This window comes from Leiobunum rupestre, chromosome 6 (genome assembly GCF_980474605.1).
Source record: "Leiobunum rupestre chromosome 6, qqLeiRupe1.1.hap1, whole genome shotgun sequence".
Taxonomy (NCBI): Eukaryota; Metazoa; Arthropoda; class Arachnida; order Opiliones; family Sclerosomatidae; genus Leiobunum; species Leiobunum rupestre.
The window spans coordinates 5,469,114-5,490,723 of NC_143389.1; the positions used below are offsets into that span (position 1 = coordinate 5,469,114).

The 21,610-nt window shown below is 33.4% G+C and overlaps 1 protein-coding gene across 1 annotated transcript; it reads left to right on the forward strand.

Annotated features, from left to right (window-relative positions):
• Nucleotides 1–2,986: 2,986 nt before the first annotated feature.
• LOC149939177 (uncharacterized) lies at nt 2,987–21,127 on the forward strand. The gene is made up of 6 exons (XM_090179646.1): nt 2,987–3,247; nt 12,079–12,205; nt 15,899–16,041; nt 17,677–17,821; nt 19,050–19,232; nt 21,015–21,127. The coding sequence occupies exons 1-6, from the start codon at nt 3,190–3,192 to the stop codon at nt 21,091–21,093; spliced, it is 735 nt and encodes a 244-aa protein (XP_090035772.1). The 5' UTR covers nt 2,987–3,189; the 3' UTR covers nt 21,094–21,127.
• The last annotated feature ends 483 nt before the right edge of the window (nt 21,128–21,610 follow it).

The following is a 21,610-nucleotide window of genomic DNA, read 5'->3' on the forward strand; positions in this document are numbered from 1 at the left end:
TATATTATTTTCGATTAAACCAATGATATAAGAACTTACCCAATATTATTTGATTTTGTGGAAATGTATTAAAATTTACACATTATATATGAAGTTTCCTATATTTTTGTTTATAACAATAACAATACGGAATTTATCGCACCAAAAGATACATTGATATTTTGAAAAACGGCGTATTTTTCTCAAAAGAAATAGGACTAATTTACTCGGTCAGAAATAGAAAATTTCAGAATAGTTGGCGAATAATTACGAAACTTCTCAGACATGCGCCATTTTGTAAAATGGCTTCGGAATTTTTTCAAAATAGAAAGGACTTATTTAATCGATCATTTAATGAAACAAAAAATTCACATTTATCGTCAAATAATTACGGAACCTATATAACCGTGAGACATTTTGACATACACCATTTTACAAAATGGCCTCGAATTTTAATAAAATTAATAGGATTAATTATCTTTAATAGGTAATGTAAAGTAGAAAATTTCAGGTAATTGGACAAATAATTTCGGCAGTTATCGCATTATGATATCTGCCATTTTGTAAAATGGCCCCAGATTTCTATCACAGTGTAAAGGGGCTTATTTATTCGGTCAGATAATGTAATGTAGAAAATTTCACGTAAATCGACAAATAATTTCGGCAGCTATCGCATCATAAGTTATATTTATATCCACCATATTTCAAAATGGCGTCGGATTATTATTGGAAAACCCATAGGTCTAATTAACTCGGGCAGATAATGAAACGTAGAAAATTTCTGATTAATCAACGAATATTTACGGAACTTATCGCACGATGAGTATTATTGATATCCGCCATTTTCCAAAATGGTGTGGGATTTCTAAAAAAATCTATAGTACGAATTCATTCGGGCAGATAATGTAACGTAGAAAATCTCAGGTTAATCGGATACAAATTACCTAACTTATTGCACCATGATTTATATTTGTATATCCGCCATTTTATAAAATGGCGTCGTTTTTCTATCGAAATCTAAAAATCTGTTTACATCGTTCAGATAATGTAATGTAGAAATTTTAAGATTTATCGGCAAAAATATATGGCAGTTATCACGGCATAAGTTTTACAAATATTTGGTATTATACCTAAAATTTCGACCTTTTTTTTCAAATTAGCTCGAGTTCCTCCAAAATGGTTTTTATTCCCCCTTATTTGTCCAAAGTAATCAAAAAAGGTAAAATTTACAATTTTTATAAAAATAGTTTTTTTTTGAATTATTGGAGTTTTGCACAGGGGGGACCCTTAGAATTTGTAATTTTCGCATGTTATTTTACATAGACTTTTTCTCATTTTATGTTGTCAAAAACATTTTTGGGTGCCATGGCAAAACGGAAGCCCAGCGTAACTTTTCCCTTCAACGGGTTTCATGTTACATCTAGGTCTAACAATCCCCCAACTTTGAACAAAATCGGTGAGAACCACATCGGGTCGTCTCCTCGTAAGTTAATTTAAAGGGGGACAGGCAGAAAAAATCCTAGGCCTTTAAAGAAAATATAACCTGCAACGCCATCTTTATGGAAGACCCATTAGTTTTTTTCCAATTTCCATGAACATTGGCGCCAAACATTTTTTAAGCCAAAGGCAAGAGCGGCCAGAGCTGTAAACGTTGATGTTCCACACCAAATACCCGTGGCTATATTCCTTTTAAATATTCTTTAGGAAATAAGGGTTTCACGCACTGTTTGGGCACTTTCAGCTCAATTCGAGTGGAATGGAGCGAATCGAGACGAAAACAGTTATAAAAATGTCCCTTAAAATAAATATAACCAGCAAGGCAATTTAGTGGAAGACCCCTTAATTTATTTCAAATTTCCATGAACAGTGGCGCCAAACATTTTTAAAGCCAAAGGCAAGAGCGACCAGAACTGCAAACGTTGGTGTTCCACACCATATACCCGAGGTTATATTCCCTTTAAATATTCTTTAAGGAATAAGGGTTTCACGCACTGTTTGGGCACTTCGAGCACAGTTTGAGCAGACTGGAGCAAATCGATAAGAAATGAGTGATAAAATTCCTCCTCTCGTGGAAGAAGATCTGATTAATAAATTTCTGGAAATTAATAATTTCAAAAGATTTGAAATATTATACATAGAAATAAAGTTTCACGGATTGTTGGGCATATTTGGCTCATTTTCAAGCGGATTTGTGCGAGTGTCATATAAATGAGCAGTTAGCGAAAAGGAAAAATATCAGAGAGACGAGCAAATATATCGGTAAATTTTTTCTTACGTATTTTAAAGAAAATAATGGTTTTACGAGGTGTTGGGCACATTCATCTGATTTTCGAGACGGTTGAAGTGAGTGTTGTAGAAATATGAGTTGAAATTTGGGGAGTTAGCGAAGAGGAAATTGTTTTAAGAGATGAGCATATAACTCGGTAAAAATACAATTTTATTAATATCCACCATAATATATGAACCCATGTTAATTGTCAGAACTACTTTGAAATGAGTGTGTGACTTAAATTAATTATCTTATTTAAAGTAAGATGGGGTTGGTTTCTATGCAGCTTTAATGCCACTGTCAATTAGTTGGGTCTAGGGTCGTGTAGAATTTCGCTTTTTTAAATCCAGAAAGAAGACGAATAAAGATTTGCACGGTGGCGTAAGAAAGTATTTTCATATTTACACTTCTTATTAATTTTATGTAAACGTGAAGGAGCATTCACTAGCGTGAGTTTGTGAGTTGAGCGTAAATTCAACAAAAAATTGCCCAACACCGGGTTCACGTGTAGACGTGGTAAATAGAGAATGGGGAGCAGAGTGAAATATTTCGTCGCTTTCCTCCGAAGCCCGTTATATTATAGCGCGGAATGTCTTTTACGGGGGAAATATTGAAGTGCCATCTATAAGACGGACTGGGAAGTAACTTCTGTATTAAAATACGAAAATATCGATTGCGCGAGGGGACTTGATGAAATTCTGTGGCATCACTTCAGTCCGCGTCAGTCGGCCTCTGCCTCCGCTCAGGCGCTCACCCTCGCACTGTCTCCCAGATCTTGCTGCAATGCTGCGTGCCTCGCAATCGTTCTCAGAGCACTTTCCCACTGTGTGTACCGTACGCATTTAGCTGGCTTGTCTTTGTTTGCAGAGATATTTCCTTCACCAGGAAACGACGTGGTTCATCTGCTAATTTAAAGGCCGTTAATTAGATCTGGTAATTACATGAAACCCAGCTTAGCCGCGTTCCTGTATTTAGTTGTCTTCGTTTCATATTTTAAACGTGAGTATTTGATCGTCCATATGTTTGATTGTTTTGGCACGTTGTTCGTCTGATTGCTTGGTTGTAGTTAGTGTTTATCGGAACAAGGGCCCTTGACTTCAAAAAATATTGTTTTATTTTTGAATTCACACTTTGAAACTTCATTTTCACGAATTTAGTCTCAACTGTTTAGGAAGTTATCTTAAACTTCGAATCGATCTCTAACTTATTACTTATGAAACTAATTTATATTTTGGTACTTTACGTCATTACTAAAATAACTTAATGTAAATATAACCAAATAGTTTTGCGCACTAAAGAAATGACGAATGATTATGATAAATTAAATATCAACGCTATTAACACTTTGATGTAAAAATTAGATTTAATATTAGTGATCTGATCTAAAATCAATATTTTTTTGATGTTCAAGGTAATTTTCCGTTTAAAATGATTTAGAAGTGAAATTTTTAGTGTTAATCGGAAACTGAAAAACCGTTCTTTAGCAGAATTAAATTATAAATTTCGTGTTATTTTCATTCAAATAAAAAAGAAGGGTTGACTTCGAACGGTGAAAAGACATAAATAAATTTTACCAGCCTTAGCCAATAGCCTTCCAAGTTACCATGGTTGCTTATAAAAAATATAAAGGCTTACTAAAAACATGTGTACAAATTTTGTTTATTCCTAAATATCCAAATAAAAACTATCGTTTATTGTCATATGGAATTTGGCACTTGATTAGTAACTGTTACCTCGATTTTCTTAGCCTTTTAGATTAATATATTTTTATATTACCTTTGTCATTAAGGTCAACAGTTGCCACTTTAGTTTAATTAATTTGTTATTTCAAATTATATTTCCCCAAGGGATTTTATTTTATATTTTTACAAACTGCTTTTAATTTAGAAAACTATTGGCTAGCTATTATGAAATATCTCTGCAAAATATGTCAACAGTTGAATTATGGTTTTTGTTCCTATTTAGTGAAATGATTAATGTAAGCCAGAGCAAAAGTTTGAACTGAATTTCCTTAATTAACTTAGGATTTACTGGTACTGCATTTATCATTGTACATTTTGAATTTGAATATAATCAGGGACATGTCTTTATTTATGTTAATTATATTACCAGCACCAAGTACGTTTAAATTTACTTTTTGAAGGTAGACCTTCAAATTAATTTTAACTTTCATTCCATTTTATAAAAGATATTGTTGTTATCAAAAATGTTTTTATTTTGAGGAACGCTAAAAATGTTTTAGTTGAGACGATTACTAGCGTTGCCTCCAATTCATTTCGAAGTCTTTCAATATGCACCTTTCTTACAGCCTAGTTCTCTAAAACTTACGTTTGACGAAGTGCTTGAAATACTCCCGGGTTACGTGTACCCCTCTCTGGCCGGGTAAGAATTGAACCATGGTGCCGCGATCGTCCCAGAATAGTCATTCTTTCTAAAAATGTATTCCAAAAAAACTCAAATATAAAATTTTATTTTCGGAGATCTACTAACCATCTTTCCAAATCCTTCCATTCTTGGCCACAAATGAATGACACACAGTTGGCCCGTGTTTCATCTTTTCCTTCAGCCTAGCCGGTCTTTTTCCTTCAATAATAAATATTAAGGATCCCAGCGAATGCTTTTCTTGGAAAGTATTATATTGACTGTCGGAAATAAAAATCCTTGTTTGCGTAGCGCCGTTGTTTTTCGAAGTCTTCCAGCTGAACGCTTCGTCGGTTCTTTTCAAAGGAAAATCCGCGTTTTATGGCAGAGAGCTCGGAATTATTAATTACAAGATGGCGTACGAGTAGTTTTTGACGGAACGTTGCGCGGATTAATTAATTATACGATTTTTTCCGCTCTTATCTCCATCACATATTTTCGCATCTATTAACGATGGGTTCATTTGATACGTGTACTGCACACGGAGCTCGTTCATTACCCGCCATTTCTTAAGTTGGGAACAGTGGATTTTGTTTCTAAGGTTTAAAACACTTTCAGTAATTAAGTAACTCGTAATTAAAATGTGGAGGAAATTGACAATTTTGTTCTCACAGTTTTACAAGGGTGCGCCAGTTATAACGAAACTGCCTCTACGGCTTCTCAGTCAGGGCTGGACAGAAGGCACTAGTCGCGGAATTTGACTACTAAAATAAATGTTATGACTACTAAAATTATTTAAAATTTGGAGGCTCACTAGTCAATTCGACTATTAAAAAAATTACCTTAATATTCATAAATAATGGCGAATATGGCGTATCATAAATTCATCATTCATCATTCATCATTCATCAATCCCATTTTATTTAAAAAAAAATCACAACACGCTTGTAGAGCTTGCAGAAAATCAAGAGTCCAGATTGTCCACTGCATCTCATACAAGTTCTGATTCTCGATCTCAAATTAATGCGTCACTTGATCAATGAAAATATTTTAAATTAGTGAAATAATTGTGATCGGTCAAAGTCACGTAACTCAAGTGATATAAGCTCATATTTTAACTCTGGCGGGTTAAGCAAAATGTTATAGGTCCTTTTTGCTTTTATATTCCAATTTTTACCCTCAATAGTCAGTGACCCCATAAATAAATTAAGATAAGAGGCGCACTAGTCAGGCTGACTACTTAAATAATATCCTTATGTCAAAGCCTGTTCTCCAAAATAAAGTACGCTAGTGCCCTTTGAATAGAACCAAGATTGTATTTACTTATATTCAGAAATAATGTCAATGTTGAGACGTTTTCTTCGACGCTCCCAAGCCTACTTGTCCTCCAAGAGTAAACTCATTCCCCTCAAAAATCAAACATCTCATTGTCTCCCTAAAACTGACGTCGTAAATTTATTTGCTTTTTACCTTTTCCCCAACACATGCAATGGGAAAGTTTGATCATCAATAAATTCATGATATAACAGAAATTAAGACAATTATATGAAAATCCACTAAATAACTTCTTGAAATTGGGTTTCTAAAATAAATTATCCGACAGAATATTTCTGGGTAGACTAACAAAAACAAATTTAAAGTAATTTTCTATATTTTTTTTCACTAAAATGAAATTGCTTCCACACTATATGCCGAACCAACAATTTATTACTAAGGCCTAACTTGATATTAAATGTACATAATGTACAAGTTACATGAGCTTCATTTAATTTTAATTTTTATACTAAATGTAATATAAAGGACGTTAGAGCAAGCGAACTTGGTTATTTATTGGTTCAGAAATTAATCAAATTCGCCTTTCACGCGCTAATCGTTATTACGTGGTTCTATCGGCTTATTCAGTTTAGTTTAAGCGAGCATTTACTAAATGGCAGAAAACATAATTCGAAATTGTGGGTAATATTTCTGTAAGTGGTGGGTAATATTTTTATTAATGTTTACAAAATGTATACATAAACTTTAGGAAATGTAAACATAAATTTTAGAAAATATATACCTAAATTTAAGGAAATATAAACGTAAATTTTAGAAAATGTAAACATAAATTTTAGAAAATATATACAAATTTTAGAAGATATAAACATAAATTTTAGAAAATATATACCTAAATTTTAGAATTGTTTTACATAAATTTAAGAAAATATAAATAATTTTAGAAATTATATTAATACATTTTTGAAATTATATACATAAATTTTAGAAGATATATACATAAATTGTAGAAGATATATACCTAAATTTTAGAAAAAATATATATAATTTTAAAAAATTTGCATACATTTTAGAAAATATATTTATTAATATTAAAAAAATATTTTCTTAAATGAGAGGAACTATTTTCTTTAATTGCAAGAAATATTTTCTTAAATGGCAGGAATTATTTTCTTTAATTGCAATTTTTTTTTAAATGGTAGGAATTATTTTCTTTAATTGAAAGTAATATTTTCTTAAATGGTAGGAATTATTTTCTTTAATTGCAAGTAATATTTTCTTAAATAGTAGGAATTATTTTCTTTAAGTGCAAGAAATATTTTCTTAAATGGTAGGAACTATTTTCGTTAATGGCAAGAAATATTTTCTTAAATGTTAGGAACTATCTTCTTTAATGGCAAGAAATATTTTCTTAAATGTCAGGAACTATCTTCTTTAATGGCAAGAAATATTTTCTTAAATGTCAGGAACTATCTTCTTTAATGGCAAGAAATATTTTCTTAAATGGTAGGAACTATTTTCTTTAATGGCAAAGAAATATTGTTCAGAGTGTTTAAAAATAAGGGAAATATTGTTATTAATGGGAAAAAGTAAGGAAAATATTGTTATGAATGGGAAAATGTAAGGAAAATATTGTTATGAATGTTAAAAATATTTTCATAAAGAAGGAAATTATTTTCTACCAAAAAATACGATTCGTTTCTAGATAATTATTTTATATAACACTACTTTAAATTAGAAAGCAAAAATGAAATTGCGTTTGTAAATTAGGGTCCGGTTGAAAGTTATGATACATGAAATACATTTTTAGTGAACCATCTCATTTGTATCAATTCGAAGTAGATAAAGCATCCCATTTACAACGTTTCTAGTTTAAACCAAAGCTTATTCCAAGTGTTTTCAGTAAAATAAAACTTTTCAATGTTTGATACTAAATATTTCAGAAAAGAAAAATTCTTTGTAGTTTACTTTACACATAGACTATTGGTACGTTTTAACCCATATAAAAGGTTTAGTTAAATAAAAATTGTTTAAGCAAGAATTTATTTATATTTAATAAGGGATAATGGCTATTTTGAGACGAGATAAACTATGTCTCGAATTGACCTCATGTTGGAAGAGTAAGCTGTTTCCTGAAAACAAAATTACACAAGCACCTTATCTCATTGGTGCAGTAAAGCCTAGGTCATCCAACGCAAGTGAAGTACAAACCAGTATTGTTTTCCTGATCATATCATTATAAAAATTATGTATAAATATAAATAAGTACATCATTGGTTTTATAGACTTTAACATAAAATAAAAAAGTGACAATAAATTTAAATTTACTGAAACCAATATTTGAATTTATTTAACCAGGCCTAAGCGAAAAAACTAGTTTAACATAGAAACTTGTTAAAACGAAACCATTGTTAAAACACAAAAACCTTTAACGAAAGCCCGAGTATAAAAGATGACTGCTGTCTAGCAACGGTCATATAATAATTGTTTAGAATTTCTTTAAAAATTGCAGTGGACTGATCACATATAGGCCACCCTGGATTAGTTTTCCTGATATCGGCAGATTTTCGAGAAAAGTCAGAGTTCCTACACAGTACTTATGAACCCCAAAAGTGCGAAACTGGTCTATTGTTGGAATCTCTGACTAAAATTTTGACTTTTGATCTATTTTATTAAACCAATTTGTATTTCTACCATAAAAAAGCATTTGCGTAATTAAAATGCTACGTGCACGCACGTTCGAATATGTTTATTCCTAACGAGTAACAACGATTCCAAGATGTTCCTAAGTTTGCAACAATTATTGGTAATACTACGATATTTGACGAACCCGAAATATTAAATGGAAATTTTCCGAGAAAATCGATCAATGGAGATTCGAGCTTTAACGCATTTAAAGCGTGGCAAATTAAATTTGGTTGGCTGCTCAAACGTATCAGCTCTTCCACTTGATCGTACAATCAAGTTCCGTCGAAACAGCTATAATTGAGGCTTTATACATTAATAAGCCCCGAAGTATATCGGAGTATCGTAGCGGATGGCTGAAACGCTATTTAAGCCTATTTCAGCGGAAGAAGCCGCGCATCTGAAATGGGTTGAGCCGGAGAAATCCCAGCGTCACCATTTGCTACGAAGATAAAAGGGAGAAAAAAAGTATTTTTATGTTACAACTATTGATCTGTAATCGCCCGGATATGAGAATTTACAGTGTCACAATTTCCTTCGAAGATTTTAAGCAGTAGGCGTTGGATAACATTTAAAATGTTGGGTTTGAACAGTCTTTTATTAAGTTTCAACTATTGATTTGAAATGGCAGTTCTGCAATCTCACAGTTGACCTCGAAGACATATGAGTAAAAGAATGATTCTATTAAAAACAGGAGTTTTGACTCAGGATACAACCGCTGCAATGGTTCCAAAAGAAGAAATTCCAAATTATCACTCATGTTTAAGCCCTAGTGTTCTAAATACAGCGAAATAAATAAAATAGTTTTGAATTCCGCAGGTTCTTATCTACTAAATGAAATCTATTTCGTTTCTTTACGTCAAGATTGGTGAAGGACAGGATTCTTTAAAATACCTTTTCTCAAAAGCAACATCCGGATCTTCCTGGTAACAAGAATTGGGTTTATATGCTCGAAATAGCATTAGAAACAAAATTTAAGCAAAATCCACGAGGAATGGTAGAAACCTGAAAAATTTATTGAAGAATTCAGATCGTTTTATGTACGATTAAGTTTTTTTTATTTTCCATTCGATATTCGATTTGATATCGGAATTTCTCGTTTCGGGCTCCTTCTAATTATAAGGACCATTTTTTAGAATCATTTGTAGCCCTTTATTCTTCTGACCGTTAACTACGCCAATGGTATACGTAATATATTTATGTTTACTCTAAATGAAAGAGAATAAAGAGATAAGAGTCATTAGACAATCTATTTTTCCGTAAATTATGAATCATATATTATAAGGGCCACTGAAAGCGGAGGCAGTGGCGCCACTAGGGGATAGTCTACCTGAAAAATTGAGAGGGGCCCACAAATCGTGAGAAGGGGGCCCATAACAATGAAAATTTGCGAAAAAAAGGATATTGGTTATGGGAAAAGTCCAGGTTGGGTAAAACTTGGGTTTATTTGAAAGATCATGTTTAAATATACTCAAAAATATCAGTCGTAAGATTGTATCTTTTTTTAATGACGAGAAATTAATTTTAAACGAGCGAAATTTACCAGCCAAGCGAGCTGCCATTTTCTTTCGCCTTCCCTCCGCAGACCGCACGCGGAGCAAGCGCGAGCAGGGAACAGTGGGCTGTTATAGCGCGAACAGCGCGTGATTAATGTTCTACAACGTCACCGCGAAAAAAATGGCAGATCGCTTGGCGGGTAAATTTGGGTCGTTTAAAAATTATTTTCTCGTCATTAAAAAAATTTACAATTTTACGAATGATACTTTTGAATTTATTTAAACATGATCTTTCAAAGAAATCCAAATCTTACCCAACCTGAACTTTTCCTTTAAAGGGTTTTGTAAGGTTACTATAGTTTCATGTATTTTGTAGAAGTTTTCTTTCTTTCAGAACTACACTCTTAAAAAAGGTGTATTTTCGAACCTTTAAGGGTTTTTTCTTGTCCCATATTTAACACCCTAACAGGTTTATAAAGGATGTTATTCTACACTTTAAAAAGCAGTTTTCTTGCTAGGGTGTTTATTTCCACTGTTTGGGATGCTTATGTCCTCCGTTTTAGTTTCTTTGCTATACAGTTTGTGGTATAAACCTATTCCCTTCAGGGTTATTATCTACTCCCTTTAGGGTACAAGACTACTCCTTTTAGGGTACTGAGCGACCCGAAAGCCGCTCCGAGCACCAGTCCGAAGACCTCACTAAATCATTCAATCGGTAATAGCGACGGGCGGTGTGTACAAAGGGCAGGGACGTAATCAACACGAGCTTATGACTCGCGCTTACTGGGAATTCCTCGTTCAAGGGGGACAATTACAAGCCACTATCAATATCACGAAGGAGGTTCATCGGGTTACCCAGTCCTGCCGTTGATTACTTCAGTGTAGCGCGCGTGCGGCCCCGGACATCTAAGGGCATCACAGACCTGTTATTGCTCTGTCTCGTGCGGCTAAACGCCGCTTGTCCCTCTAAGAAGGAAGACCGACACAAGTGATCGGTCGCCTATTTAGTAGGCTAGAGTCTCGTTCGTTATCGGAATTAACCAGACAAATCGCTCCACCAACTAAGAACGGCCATGCACCACCCCCTTATGGGTTCTATAAAACTCCCTTTAAAGTTGTAATCTACTCCCTTTAAGGTTCTAAACTACTGCCTTAGGGAAGCTACAACCTACCAGGTGTTAAATCAAACTATTTACGGGGTAATAACACCCTTTATACACCTTTTCAAGTTTTTAATTTGGGACAATAAAAATCCCTTTAGGGCGTTTAAATTAACATTAAAGTGTTTTTTTACAGATATTACACCCTTAATATACCATTAAAAAACCCTTTTTTTTAAGAGTGTGGAATTGTTTATTTACTCGGCCTATTAAAATATAAATTATTTATCAAATGTTTAGTCAAAGCATTCCTTTTGTGTTTGATTTTGCCTCCTTATAAATAAGAATCTAGAACGGTCATGACAATCTTCGAGTGAAAGTGTTGGAAATTTAAATACATGCATTGGTTAATGGGAAAAGTAAAATTTGGATAAATTAAAGGTTATATACTCAAAAAGCTCGTGAATAGCTCGACGACCTTTTATTTTTTGGGAATTTTACTGTTTTCTTCTATTTTTGTTAGTACTTCGCTTCATACAAGAGCTTTTATAATGCGAAATTTGACTTATATTGGCCAAAATATGCTCAGAACTTTCTACTTTAATTAAATTTTAGTAAAAAGAGGACGAATCTGGAGCAATATTATTTGCTATCATCAATCGAGGATTCTGAAGCGCATTTAAAATCGTGTTAGCCACAAAAAAAGCTAGATTATATAGTGAGTTACTTTGGATAATGTTTCGAAAAAGAGTCTACTGTCAAAAGGTTATCTTCTAAATTTAGTGCTTCCAAACTAATCAAGTTATCTTATACTTCCTTGGATCAACTGCTATCTGAGAATCGTTTGGAAGCACTATAGTTAAATCAGATTTTTTGGTGTTCTGAAACATTTTCGCATTTTTTTTCTTCTTGAAAGTGGTTTGCGCCAAGTACAACTGCTCCGAAGAGGCTTTAGGCTCCTGTTTGATGATGCTCGAAAAGGTTGGTCAAAGCGACGAAATGGCCTTCGCCACAACGATGACGGAGCTCAACACCGTTTGCAGGCAGGTGGAAATTGTTCTCATAAATTAATTTTTTTTAGGCTAGGTTACAGAATACATCGGCTTAAGAACATTATATATGAAGTCAGGGGATAAGTTTCTAATTCCAAAGAAAAATTACCATTTTCAAGGGCGTAATCGGTCTAGTTTATAAAATTGGATTTTTTAACCATTCTCAAGGTTTAGTTCGAAATATTGAAGTTCAAATTCGTTAGGCATCTGAATACGAAATGATAACATGTATTTGTGAAAACCATGAACATTAAGCTCCCCTTTTAAACATCGTTGTTATTTTCTAATTTAGAGCAAACATCAGATAATCTGTATATAATAGATTGAGTAATCAAAAACCACTTTAATGACACAGTAAACCTATTTTTATTTACAACTTAAATAAAAATATGTAAAAGTACTAATTACAGTACGAGCACGACTAGTTTCGCCTTATGTTTAGAGGCTTCATTAACTGGGTCATTAAAGTGGTTTTTAATTACTCAATCTATTAAGTTATACACAGGAGTCTTATTTATTGATAAATCTGTATATACGCTAAGATATTATCAGATCAATTTAAATGGCCCACCGGATAGTTGACACCCGTAAATAATCTGAATTAGTACCCGACAGTAGAAAGTGAGCATATTTAAGATGCCCCAGTTTCAGATTTCTAATATTGCCTGATTAAATTGATTTCAATATTTTTTTTCTTTTTACTTCGATATTCTTTTTAGAAAATTATATATAATAATCGTAAAAGTTAGGAAACTGTTAATTTAACTTAATCTAAAGAGATTAACTATAGCAGATCAGCTCGAATTGCTGGTTGAGAAGAATTAAGTTTGATTTGACTGCAAATAGGCAAAATGTGTGTACATCGTTTTAAATAAGCCCAAAACGTCAGGAAGAAAAGGTATTAAAAACTTTAAGGCTCTCGGTGGTAAGGTTATTCAACAAACTCGGGTAGAGCTCGGCGAAACAGATAAATTAACCGCTAAAATTTCGATTAACCATAAAAATGTCGATTAACTGTTTATTCGTGGATATTATCCAGACTAAAAAGCAATTTAACATGTAAAAATAATAGATTTTTTCGGATAATTTGTGGATAAATGTGTGTTTTGGATAAAAATAAATAAAGTGATTAATTCTTATCCAAACGCCGAGCTCTAAACTCGGATAAGCGAGAGCTTTCGATACATATTTTTGAATAACTTCTTTTTTAAAAATTGATGTGAATCTCCTATTAAAATACTTCATTATCGTGAACAAGGTGTAATTTTTAGTGAAGTCCATGGTGTTCATGTTTCAGCTCACCAGCCACGACTTGTAGCCAACCAAAAGACGAATATTCGCCGTTATAGAATTTTATGTTATTAAAAGGCTAATTAGATTATTAGTAGAAATGAAGACACAGAAGGTTGAAACAAAATTAATGTAAAAGAAAATGGATGATAAAAATATTTTTTTTTACCAAAACACAAATCGGAAATTGAAAAAAGGATTAATACATTTTTAATAGGCTGCGCGTATTGCCATGAGGTCAGCAAACTGGGATTTTCCTGCTGAATATTCGTGGACTAAACACATTCATTAAAAAGAGCTTAGTCTCATTAAATACAAACTATTAGAAGTAAATGATAAGTTGAAATTGTTTCCATCCAGCTTAAGGTCAAAGATTAAAAATCTTGAATGGAAATATGTCGTGATATTAGTCCACGGAATACCGATATATTGCCACATTTAAATTTATTTACATTTTTAAAAATTAAAAATTAAAATTAAATATATAATATAAACTTTATTTATACTAAAGAAAAAATATTCCAATGGTTATTTTAAAGAGAATGTCTCAAATGGTTCAACTACTTCTGCATTGCAGCAGAAAGATGAATCATACATTTCTCTTTAAATGTACCTCTTTGCACGTTTTCATACGTTGAAATCTGACCTAAAAGCTCAAAGAAAATTACGCATATTTAAACACAGCCAAAGTTACTTTTCTATAACTAAAAATTAGTTTCTGATTTTTCCAATTTAAAAGTCCAATTAAATAGTTATCAACTAATATACCTTCAAAAAATAAAATTTCTGGAGTAAATAGTTTTTGAGAAAAATGGCCCGATCGAGCAAATTGAAACACCCTGTAATATATACATAAATATATTTTTCGACAACTTTTTTGCTCGACATTTGAGACGTAAGATATTAGCATTTTCTTAGCATATAAGTACAAGATGGAAGCAGCAGTCAACACCTTTATCCCAACGTGCGTGTTACGCTGTCTTTTTACCATGAAAAGAGATCGTAAGTCATACCCTAAAGCACGCCCGCCGCTTTTCACCAGAATAAGCAACAAAAATAGTCTTCTTCGACACCTCGGTATTAATAATATCTTCAGGCCAGGGATCTCATTTTTCAAGATGTGTCTTCGCTAAGAGTTAAAAACCAAAAGAATGCGGATAACTCGCGGGCGTCCGGCTGAAAATTGTCTTTTGGGTCACAAAACCCACGTAACACCTACGTACAAAAAATATTAATCGTATCGTTGAAAAATTGTAATTTCACATTTAAGATTTATAGAAAAGAAATATTACGTGAAATTATCCTGGATAATGTAACATAATAACGGTAGAGTTAAAGAGAATGAGAACATCCCTATTTATTTTGACTCCTCGAAATTATTATTTTGGCCACCAGATTTAGCAAAAGCTAGAAGTTATTGGCGCTAGTTCGTTTAGCTTATACTTTCTTTAATAACTGGGGACCGCCCGTGAAATTTGTTTAAGGTACTAATATTATCATCTAGTAGCAACAGTCCACCCAAGTAGAACGTAACGCGTTTTAGAAGTGCATTTTCCTGTGTGGATATCTCATTGGCCTTAGCTCCTACCACCATCGGAAGGGTAATTTGTCTTCCCCCACGCCCATAAAATGTTTTACCAAAAGGCGCGTTCAATTTAAAATGTACGCAAGAAAGGGCGTGTAAAGGCTAGCTTTGTTCTCCCGAATGCTATTTGTTTCTTGCATCTTTGGGTGAACGTTATTGAAATCGCAGCACCGAATCATTTGAAAAATGTATTATTTTAATTTCTGGTAGTTGTTTTCTTTCCAACCAATCATTATAACGAATTTATGGGGCCTTATAAAGAAACAAAAATTGGGAAATTCGAATGTTTCGGATTTTGTTTTTCCACATGTTTAGCAATATTTATTGTTCTTAAAAAAATGGATTATGAAGAGTCAGATTGAATCTAGTCTTTATTAAATATTAAATCTAATTTTCTTATTTTCTTATGGGCAGTATTAAATAAAAAAACTTAGATCTGTTTTGGTCAGATACAGAGCAGTTTTGTTGGTTAGCTTGTTTAGCTTTAATAAATCTTATGAAAATCCATAAGTTATAGATGCAACTTATTTTCTAAAAAATCAAGCAAAAATAACTAAGAATAATGAAGCTTTTTCTTTTCATATTTATCTACAAATGTTTCTAAACGTCAAACCGCTAATGACATTCAGTGTGGGCTAACATGAGGGTCCAATTTGATTAAATATTTTTTCTGGATAGATTTATGTTCGGTTTTTAGGGTGGAAACCACTCTACAAATGGAATTTTTGTATAATCCACTGGGTGAAAGAGTAAACAGTTCGGTTCAATACGTAAGTGAAGTTATTTTATATATGAAATATTTTTTACAGAACATTACGACAAGGTATTGTTTGTGTGGACAACTACATGAAACACTGCTTCAACGTTGCACAACGAAAAGTTTTTAAATCAGTTCTTGCTGGCTCAAGACATACAATGAACGACCTCTGTGTTAACGGTAAACTGCAGACAGGTAATCTGATTTCTTATTCCACATGTTAAATATGATATTATCAGGAGTAAATAGTAAAAGTGCGGTTTTGATGCCAAGGGAAAAAATACCGGCCTTTTTTAATGTAAAGTACAATTGAGTATTTAAGTGACGGAGTAGTAAGTGTGTTGCACCTCGAAAAAAAAAGAACCGATTTTGTTTCCCAGCTTATGGCACTGGGTGCAAGCTCTTAAAACTCCCTTCTGCGTGGAGTTTGCAAGTTCCATCTTTACTGGTTGAAGGGTTTCCCGAGTACTTATGTTTGCCCTTACGATAAAATTTTGTTGATGTTTTTGGTAGTAGCAACCACCATCATATGTAGTATAACCCAGCAACCTGTGTTAAAGGTCTTAAAAGTCGCGCGATGACTTCAGCCTGAGGTTGTGTCCAGCTGATTATTATTATTGGGAATATTTGGTTGTAGGAACGACATTAACGGTATTGCCGTCACTGATTTAATTTAAGGAATAACCGAGATAGGATAAGTAGATTCGATAAATCTTTATCCTGTGACGTAAATATAAAAAAGTAAGATCAAAGTCAAATAATTTAGTCCTAAATATTGTAAGATAATTTAAGGCTTGTTCCAAGAACGCATTAAGATTACTGAGCTTGTAAGATTCGGACTTTCAAGTCCTCAATTCCTTAGCGTCTTGTATAATCACTCGTATGATCAACTTTGACAAACCTAGTTACGGAAAATTTTAATTACATTCACAATTTAGTTCTCACAACATTAATGGAAGCTAGATTTAACGAGTTAAATGATTATCCCATACAAAATGATATTATTATTGTTTGCATAAAAATCATTTTCGAACAGATATCATACAGATAGCGATACGGTTTCAAATTGAACTGCGAATTTCACAGTATATTTCGCTTCTTTATACGTGTTAACTAACAATTTCGTTGAAAATGAACTTGGTCTTAAGAAACATACATACAATCTATACAATTCATTAGAAAATTTTTACTTCATATACATAGAAGTGTTTAATTTTGAACGGCGTCTATTGAACTCGTGGATGCCGACGCAATACTTCATCGTTAAAAATTAAAAATCGGTGGTTAGACTTCAGGCTGCGACCAGCTCTTTTTGTTTCGGTTCCCTTGGCTTGCGAATTAAATTTAAATGTGACTAATAAAAATTTTAGACCTTATTTATTTATTTAATTCCATTCATTTTCAAACGAACAATTAGTATTATTCAATTTAAACTTGACTGGAAATGCAACAGAATTAGCTTCTAACGCTACAGATTTCAGGACGTAACACTTTTGCTTGACCAAATGGCAGTTGAATGCTAGTACTTATTTGAACTCCTGGCATAATTTAAGAAAACCTACCTCCTAGACTGGATTTCCTTTAACTGAGATTATAAAGGCAATACTCTGTTCACTTTGTGTTTCACGATTAAAAAGCAGCCCTCTTATCTTTCCACAGCTAAAAGGGAAACACAACTAAGGGGAGAATAAATACCACTAGTTTCGTAGTTGTAGGCGCTCTCTCCTTTGTGCGGAGACTTTGTTTCGTAAATCACGAAAGCTTCGCCTGCATATTCTTATTTAACGTGAATTCATTTTTGGTCTGATCTGTGACTGTTTTAATTTCCAGAGTATTTGCAGCACGCTTCTTGTTTCAAAAACGTAAGCATTGACAGTAGGCGATGCGGTCCTTACTATCACAAGGTCGTCCAATTATCCAACTCATTGAGCAGCAAAAATATGGTTGAAGACGTGGCTCTGAGGCGATATTGTTGGTAAGTTATGATGATTCTCTAGAAATATATTTCATTCAATGTTTACGATTATCGAGAATTTTCGTAAAACTTTAGAAATTTAAGTAACATTGTCGTAAGTGTGATATTAATTTTTAATAGTTGGTGTAGGGAGCTGTTGGCTCGCGTGTGCATGTAGGGCTTGCTACCACCCTTCTACGCATCGTAACTTGTTTAAAGGCATAATAAGTCGCTAGATGACTTGGGCCTAAGTTGGTGCCTTGGGTATTAGCCTAGCTGATTACTATTATTATTATTCCTAGGGATTCCTCTTGGGTGTGGCTACTGATCTGTATTAGCAAAAGAGATTAGGTAGACTAACGTGGTTTTAAGTTTTTGGCACTATAGTTAGCACTTTTGCCTCACCTTAAAATGTGATGTGAAAACTCGGAGCAGATCTTTTCGTGTTAAGTTTGCCAGTTCTTTTCTCACATATTATTGGTTACTTTTATAATTGGATTCCCTTTCCTTAAAAATTTGTTGAGTAAAAACGAAATGGACTGTTGGCTTTCGTAGCTTTCCAATATTCTTCTAAGCATTATAGTTAATACCTGGAATAAAGGCATTTAATGTTCCTCTATGTCTAAAAACCCGTTCAGACTAAAGAACTCCCAATGGCCAGTTAGTTTGCTCAGCAAATTTGCTTATGTAATTGGGAGTTCTTTAAATAGTATGAACAGGGAACTAACATTAAAGGTTTGGCAGATGTATGACCGATTTTTGGTGTGTAATGATTTTAAGATATACACCTTTTTAATCAATAAAATAAAGCTGTACCTTACCGTCATCGGCTGGGGAAATGCTTACTATATAAAGTTGCTATTATCGAAATAGCAGCTTTTGTTTTTATCCTGAAAAACCCATTAATTTCAAAAGGAGAGGCTATCGTGTGGACAATATTTGAACTTAAGCAACCCTCGACAATTAAATATAGACGCAATATTGGTGGGAAGGTGTAAACAGCTAATGAAAACCACCCTCCTGCGCATTGTAACCCGGCGACCTGATTTAAGAGGCACAACAAGTCGCTCGATGACTTGGGCCTAAGGTGGTACCTTGGCTATTACCCTAGCAGATTATTGTTCTTATTTTTATGAACTGTTATATCTGACATGAACAACAATTTTGGATTTATAGATAATGCGCTTTCTCAAGTCAAAGTGTACTCACGAAAATCAAACGAATAAAACTTTTCCATTCTTTACAATAGCGCAATTACCGAATTCATAAGATGCCAAATTCAGTTCACGACACAAGACTGCGGCGCGGACGCCAGCCACTTTCTTCACCTTCACACTGAAAGGATGTCCGGTCCACTCATCCATCAACACTGCATTGTTTTCACTTTCGAGTCCGGCTCGTGCCAAGAAGAATCCAACGGAGCTGTCCCAAAGTAATTATAATCACCCGCGTTATCATTGTATAATATTTCCCGTTTTATGCTTTACATTTTTATTTCGGTTAATGTTCCCAGTAGTACAAAAGCAATCATAGAGCAACAGTACAGGTTACTTTAATGACAATATACATAAGTATATGTATTTGTACCCCGCTGCTCCGCCTTAAGCACTACAGCGGCCACCAAAACAACCAGCCTTGGACAAAAGTGCGCTTTGCGAAACAACGTTCGGCCAGTGAGACAGCCATTTTGACCGCCTCACATATAGAAAACAAACGCCCTCATCACGGCCCAACAAAAGGCGACACCATGGGCTGCCCGAGACCCACTCTCGCACAGCTGAGGACTAGAGTGGCTTCCTCTTCCACTGCAAACTACCCTCCTTAGTAGGTCACAGAATGACGAGTGTGGAACACCCATGAGGTTCCAGTGACCCAGCGCCCCGATCACATGACCTTGAGAGCCGGGTATGGAGCCCCCCACAGGCTCCAGTGACCCCATCACACCACTAGATAGGGACAGTGGGAAAGATAGGGACAGTGGGAAGATGACAATATACAGTAAAAATAAAACCCATATCAATTACCTTCTTTCAAAGAACGATCACTTGACAAAATATTTTTGGTTTGTCTGTTAAAAGATTAGCCAGGTCATGCAAAGAAGCCATCTCAGATCTTACGACGTTAGTTAAGTCGAACCTTATCAAATAGAAGCAATTATTTCCTCGAGGTGTGTTTTGAAAGAGGAATATTAACGTCGACGCCAAAGGTTTTATTAAGAATAACAGATATGTTTTCATCGAAAATTGCTTACCAATTTGGAAACAGCCCTTATATCTGACTTCCATTTAAGCTCAAGTGACACGGACCATATAAAGGGAGCATTGCACGTCCAAGGCTTATTTTACTAATACTGCCTAGCTTATTATCGAACTGGTTTTATGGATGCTTCTAGTGTTAGGTTTTTCATTCCTTTTACCGATTTTTTATAATTACGGCAAAAGTATTTTTATAAATATTTTTTTCATCGAAGAACTACCGAAAGGCTATTAAAAATTATTTTCTAAAAAACAATTTTCTGATTTTAAAATATTCTTTCTTCTGAAGAAACAAATTTGTGCCTTGTATTAAAGACAAAAAACCCTTAAGTGTCGAATTTTGGAAGACGTGATATTCCGGAAACTAATAGGTTATACGTTAACTAAAAAGAACAGAGTTCCTAACTTTTGAAAATTAGACATTTTTTATTAGATAACCAAAGTAATATAATTCTTACCGTTTTTTATATAAAAAATGATTCAAATTATCACAGTTGTTAATAGATAAAATGATTCAAATTATCACTGTTTAAATAAAAGAATGCATTGATTTTTAATTGTTCGAATTAAAAATTGCATCAAACTCTTACCGTTCTAAATAACACTTGGCATCAAACTTACCGTTTTAAATAACACTTGGCATCAAACTTACCGTTTTAAATAACACTTGGCATCAAACTTACCGTTTTAAATAACACTTTGCAAAGAGTAGTGGCCGTTTTCAATAACACTTTGCATAGATTACTTTTCGTTGTAAATAACACTTTGCATAGAGTAGTGGCCGTTTTCAATAACACTTTGCATAGAGTACTAACCGTTTTGTATAACACAAAAAATCCAATTTATTAAAAAAAGAATCGGAATGAAAACAGCAAATTATTTCCAAAGCTTAATGTTAAAAATATTCTTTTATATTTCGATTTGAATATCACGCTCAAAACATTCTTAATTTTTTTCAGATTTCAATCATCCAATTTGGTTATTTCATTATCAGCAATATATATTCTGGTCTCAATGTCAAAATTCATACAACGTTAAAAGAAGGAAATCCCATCTAATTTTTATATTATTGTTATTCACATGTGATGTAAATAAAGAAACGTTTTAATCATTGTCGATACGTTTTACTTTCAATAATTCGAGATGCGCTTTAAATTTCCCAATTTAGAATGCGGGAGGGCCCGAATAGGCGATTTTTAGTAAATGTGTATCAGTAAAAATTTCAAAAATATTCTTATAATATTTTCGACTTTCAAAATGGGGATTTTGTAAATTGGAAATTTGAGCCCTCCGGTTAAAATGGATCAACTAACTGAACATCCCTAGGTTTATCAGTAACGAAGTAGGGGGCAGTATTTGCTTTAAGAGGACATCATGATTATAGCAGACGATTTTTAAATTCGAAAATATTTGATATAATTTAGAGAAAAATAAATTATTTTGATAATTAAATCTCTATCTAAATTATATTAAAAGAAGGAAAGCAATTTGATTATACTTTAGAACAAAAGGCCTTATTTCGCACCAAACTACGAAAGACGTGGCCGCACTCCAG

What these genes read in the sequence shown, in the direction of transcription:
- LOC149939177 (XM_090179646.1), top strand. Translation starts at nt 3,190, where the DNA reads ATGAAACCCAGCTTAGCCGCGTTCCTGTATTTAGTTGTCTTCGTTTCA. An exon ending in GAGCTCAACACCGTTTGCAG is followed by an intron (nt 12,206 to 15,898) that starts GCAGGTGGAAAT and finishes TATTTTTTACAG; the next exon opens with AACATTACGACAAGGTATTG. An exon ending in GCTCTGAGGCGATATTGTTG is followed by an intron (nt 17,822 to 19,049) that starts GTAAGTTATGAT and finishes TCTTTACAATAG; the next exon opens with CGCAATTACCGAATTCATAA.